The sequence below is a fragment of the Pyxicephalus adspersus genome, chromosome 4 (genome assembly GCF_032062135.1).
Source record: "Pyxicephalus adspersus chromosome 4, UCB_Pads_2.0, whole genome shotgun sequence".
Lineage (NCBI taxonomy): Eukaryota > Metazoa > Chordata > Amphibia > Anura > Pyxicephalidae > Pyxicephalus > Pyxicephalus adspersus.
The window spans coordinates 115,576,613-115,582,612 of NC_092861.1; the positions used below are offsets into that span (position 1 = coordinate 115,576,613).

At 37.3% G+C, this 6,000-nt stretch overlaps 1 protein-coding gene across 6 annotated transcripts in view; it reads right to left on the bottom strand.

Annotated features, from left to right (window-relative positions):
- The window catches only part of ZDHHC14 (zDHHC palmitoyltransferase 14), a 53,482-nt gene that overhangs the window by 17,893 nt on the left and 29,589 nt on the right, over window positions 1-6,000 (bottom strand). For all 6 annotated transcript variants that reach the window (XM_072409378.1, XM_072409375.1, XM_072409376.1 and 3 more), the window contains 2 exons: window positions 4,176-4,313; window positions 559-607 (listed from right to left, as the gene is read on the bottom strand). In XM_072409378.1, the coding sequence (XP_072265479.1) occupies window positions 559-607; window positions 4,176-4,313 (187 nt within the window). The remainder of the gene's footprint in view (window positions 1-558; window positions 608-4,175; window positions 4,314-6,000) is intronic.

Here is a 6,000-nt window from a genome sequence, read left to right on the forward strand (position 1 = left end):
TTTCTTCAACACACAAGCATTTTATCATACAGTTTACAGGCTAAAAACTCCTAAATCGTTGGATATATAAAGATACAATTGATGAGGACTTCATGCAAATCTAGTCAGTGACAAACTTCCCACTTTGACGGTGTCCTGCATTCTTAAGAAAGCAAAGTATTGCCCTCCTTTTTGGCAGCCCATTTATTTAAAAAGGACAACACTGTAGCATATGGTAATTTGTATCTGTGTCTTCTACTACAAAGCCTTTGGGACATCATTAAGAATAAACGGAATCCCAGCACATATCTAGTGTGCACAGCCTCTGAGTAGAAACATATAGGTTAATGCAACACACCAGTGGTAAGTGGTCCTAAAAAACATTTAATTTAAAATGTGAAATAAAGTATTATCCTTTTAATTTCAGAGTCTCCTCCACATACTACTCTGTAAAGTTTAAGCTATGACAAAAACATAACTGCCAAAACAATTACAAAACTCGCTATAAAACTCCATATAAAAGAGAATTATAGACATGGTTTAATAAAGTTATAAAGCAAACAAAGTGACAAAGGATATCTTGCAGGACTGTCCTTTAAGGCATTGAGAAATCCTGTTTGTTGAGATCCTTAGGGAAAAAAAAAATAGATAAAAAAATAGGATAAAAGATACACATAGATGAAACTCAAATTAAAATATTTTTGTACACAAAAAGAAATGGGTGCATTTGTCCTAAAAGGGAAACTAAGTTTCTACTTTTTACGCTTTATATGAAACTTTTCATTTCATGTAAATAATAAAGCCAAACTAAGCAAAACATTTAACAAGGCAGATTCTTAAAGCAATCATGTTTACGGTGTAAATTAAAGTATTTTTGTAACTAAAGTTAATTGCTAGCCCTGAAGCCCTGACCATTGCTTCAGGGCTAGTTTCGGACGAGAATCTGACGTGTGTGTACAGTGCTCGTCCAACATTGTTCATTTATTTGTTCTGGCCGATCCACTAACGGCCGCAATGCAAGTAAAGGGTAGAGCACAGCAGGGTGCTGCTCGCTCGTTCTCCCCCGTCACCTCTCGATAGAGCAGAATAGCTCTGTATGTAAAGCACTCGTTCCATTCATCTTCTAATCTTTAGTATTTGGAACGGATCGTGAAAGATCCTTACCAATGACAATAATCTAATGTGTGTACATAGCCTTAGTTTCCTGCTATCATACTGAGGTATTACACTTGTGTTTCACCAACTTTCTGTGAACTAAAGGACCTCACGGATGATCAATTGTTAATTGGAGGCAATCACTGTAAACAATCATTATATTAATCTGTAATACAAGCATATTGTAAAACTAAAATTACCAACACATCATTCCATTTTAACACAGCTGCCCATCAACATTTAAGAAGGGTTGTGGAAAATTGATATTTCTGACATGAAGTTTTAAACTAGGAAATGTTTTTTAGTGGTGTTTGTGACTGACAGAACTGCTGCAGGGTTGATTGTCTTAGTTGAGATTTCTGATGATGAGATTCTGACTTGATGCCAAAATCTTTTACAAAATATACATAGCACTTTATTTTTTTTTTCAGGGGGGGGGGACAGTTAAAGCCTTGTCTGGAAATTGTCTGGAATATTTCTGATAATATCTGCTACATGAAAAGCTGTCCAAGTAAATTGTCTGTTTCACCCAAATATATCTAATGTCTAACATGTTATTTTATTTTCAATCCCGTTCACACCTGCCTGTTCTTGTACAGGTGTGCTACACATTTTGATTGGGCTGAAGGCAAAAGCACATAAAAACATAAAAAAGGGGGAGGCATATTTTGCTGATGCAACCCATCACAATGCTTGGAGTTGTGCAGGCTTTGTTACATTTTTGTGCCAATCAAAATAAAAACTGCCCATGCATAACATAACACTGAACAACTTTTAGAGAAAATGTGAAAAAAAAACAACCCCCTTCAATTTTTTTTCTACTAGGTACAAAATTTAAGCTTGGCAGAAGACTTTTCTCAATTTCACAGAACAAGAAAACAGGGGGCTGACATTCTCAACCTGAAAATAATGAGAGCTCACACTGAGATGAGCAATCTTATATAAATTCTTAAGAGCACTGTGGTGAAGATTGGATGGCCTTATTCTACAAAATCAATACGTATAGTGAACATCAACAAGGGCTCCAACAAAGATTTTTCTTCTTCAACACAAGACAATACAACAGAGTACTTTGTACTTTCCAAAATAAATGGGATAATCCCAGTTTGCTGGAAATCTGTCTGATAACTAGTAGAATATTTTATTTATATATATATATATATATATATATATATATATATTTATTTTAGCTAGCTCAACAGCTACATTCATTAGGGCTTCATTTAACTTTTGGTACTTTAATCGTCTAACTTATTTTATTACATTTAGAATGTTGGTTAAATAACCCAGGCATGCTCTTGCATCTTGGATTATGGCCGAATGCTATATCATAGAGTTCTAAGGAGAGCAGTGTTCTCAAAATTCTGTGGTACTGACAGACCTTTCAGGTGACTTCCAGAATAAAAAACTAGCAGCACCTAGTGATGTGCAATGACATTTGCACTAGGATAATTTCTAGCTTAGAATGGCAGTGTATGATATTTTATTTAGAATGGCAACACTTGGGTTTGTCATTTGTTGTTAGGACACAAATCTCAAAGTTAGGATAAACCACCCAGTTATGATCCACCCAAAAACTGTAATGCTCTAGCGCAAGCACGGGCCTGATAGAGATGTTTCCCTGGCCCTTTGGGTGTTCCGCGGCTCTGGCCAGTGCCACCCCGAGCAGGGTCAGGAGAAGGACCCTGCTGGGGGGGAAAGGGGGGGGGCGGCGCACCGGCCACAGCCGCGGAACATGTACCCCGAACTGAGCCTGGGATGGGAGGATAGGCGGGCTGTGTCCCTGCACACAACCTGTCCCACGCTCCATCACAGGCTCTGCGATTGGAGAGTAGGCGGGGTTCTGCCATTATGACGTCACGTTCAATGGCGTCATGATGGCATAACCCCACCTACTCTTCCATTGGCCCGGCCCCTCTGTCAAATTTTTTTCAGATTGTGGCGCCTGGGTCAAAAAGTTTGCCCACCCCTGCTCTAGCCACTGCCAGGACATTTTCAGTACTACCCTCTCCTGGAGAGACAACAAACAGAAATAAACATGCCAAGGGTTACATGAAATTTAAAATGGGGATAAAGCATTTTGGTACAATTGCTATACTCAGGCCTTGACCTAGAAGCACAAATTGCTCATTGCTCAAGGAATTCCAAACAACTTCTAAAGGAACCCTGGGTGGGGAAACTCTGATCTCGCATATCCTCCTAATTCATTTGATTTTAGTTTTTTCAATCATGAAGGCTCAGCAACATTAATATGTTTTTCGGTTTTTAAGAAAATATTTACAGCACACAGCTGTCCCCTCCCACCAGCCATGATCTGCCAGGATTTCATTAATAGGTAGGAAGACCCAGCGATGATATAACTGGATCAAAAATACTTGTATGAAATTAAAATAATAATTTTTTTTTTTACACATCAGTATGTAGATGGGAGGGGAAAGCAGGAACCAGGAAAGGAAAGATTTTAAGAAAAAGTTTTGGATTCCTAGATAGTGTGTGTACTTGGGGGGATGGGGTTATCTTGCCCAGAATACAGCTTTAAGTAATTTTCCTTGACTATATTTATCATGTGTTCTTATACATAGTGAAATGGCAGTGGCATTTTTCTCATAAACTGATATTTTTTCTGCAATACAGGCAAAGATCAAAGAACCTTAAACAGCATAATAAATGCATAGAGTAAACCCCTTGCTGCGACAAAAATGTAACAATCATGAGCAATAACACTGCTGTGATCAAGAAAAGACTATAAAAAAATGCAACACATCTCATCTGAAAACCAGAGGCAGCAGATGTGTTTATACATGTTTACTAAAACTGAATGAAATTATATTATAATTACCTAAAATTACTTCTACATTTAAAGGGAGAACCACAAACAGATATAGTAACAACACTTCTTCAAACATGGTTAGTTTTTTTAAAAACTACTTTAAAGGGCTAATTTCAAAAGCCAATAAACACAACCCATTCATATGAGTCTAGTATAGGGCCAATGACAGGAAACACAAAAAAACAAACATGGTTTCTCCGAGCATACTTACGAAGAATGACGTGTGTTATTACGAATGCAAATATAAACACTGTCAGAAAGGACAGGGATAAAATGAACATGTAAAAAAATCTGTAGTTTCTTTTCCCCACGCAGTTTCCCACCCAAGGACAGTGGTGATCAAAGCGCTCTGAAATGAGAAGCAAAACAAAAAAAATAGAATGGCAGAGGATTAATTTTTTTTGAAGAAACATGCATGAATGCCAGTGTGATAATGACAATTGCTATACCTAGCAGGCATTTGGTATATGATGTGGAAAACAAACAAAAGAAAAAAAAAATAAAACAAAACTTCAGAGCACATAACCCTAAAAGTAGACAACCCCGAAATTAAAAAAAAAAAAAAAAGGATGCACGTCCACATCATAGCCAAAGTACCCAAGAATGTACTTTATAGTTTCCATATACCAATGCATGATAGCAATTTTTCAAGACTTCATATGTTTGCACAAATATAAAACAAGGTTGCCATCTCACAAAAATCATTTTAAAAGGTGAAAACATTCAGGTATCTTAAACTCATGGCCAATTCTTCCTATACAGGGTTCTCCCCAGGCCCTTTTAGCTGGGCTCACCACCCGGCACTTTTCAGCACCCACCTGGCTGTTTTTGGGTGGTTACTGGATTTAGTCACAATACAGGGGCTGCCACCCGCCTACAATTTCTTCCCACCCGGCTTAAAAAAATGTCTGGGTTGAGCACTGCTATATACATATATACTGGGGTTTTGTGATAAACAAAGGCACCGAGTAGATCCCACTGTTCAAGCAGTCAATAATTGCCTCTACCACAAAATAGTTCAGTGCTCTTTTTTTCCCTTTTAGTGATAGAAGCTCCTATTGCTCCATAATTAAATTTAGGTCTCCAATGACCATGAAATGCAGACCTCCACAGACACATATACATACACACACTCCTTACTTTCACTACTCTGTTCTCCTGCCAGGAGTGAAAGTAAAGCACTGTTTGGGCTGCAAGTCACCACAGACAAAGTTCACAGGGCTATGGCAATCCTGTAACAGTGCCAATTGTCCCAGAGTTATCACACAGGAAGTTACATGATGCAACCTGGAGAAACGGGTCCTGTTGCTTTGACCTTTCACCGGTCATTTTGTTGATTCTCATTGCTGGCCAAGGCTGAATATGGATAGATAAGGATGCTAATCATATGTCTACATTCAATCTATAGGACAGGAAAGGATCAATCACAATCACTACTGTTTCTATGAGATAAGGCAACATTTAAAGGGATGCCTATTCTGAGCATAAATAAGCATAGTGAACTGGAAAACTTAATATTTTAATTATAGAATGTAATTGGTTAACAACATAAGTGTACATTTGTTTGATTTGCATCTTATTACCTACAAACACATTTCTCAAGTTTAAATTAGGAGACCAGTTGTTAATAAAAGAATAGTTTTGTCAGTTAGCTTTATTTACTTTTTATTAGGTTATGTATTTAACAAAACATATGTATTATGTTTTTAAACTAAAACATACCAAAAACTGTGGATGTAGCAAGAAAAAACAAAAAACAAAAAATGACTGTTTTGAGCAGCTTATTTTGTAAAAATGACACCAACACATATCCATGACCTCAGGGCTTCACATGCAATTGACATCTCAAGCTCAGAAATGCAGTGTTTATGTCTACACAAGACATCAGTGGCTCAATGAACAGCTGGTCTCCAGTGATTATGCACTTCTGCATCTTGGCTTTCAAAACTGTTTAAAAGTTTAACCACCTGGGCGTTACACTGATGTCTAGATTTCTGTACCAAAAGCGTTACAGGTTTTAATGAATTTTTTTTTTT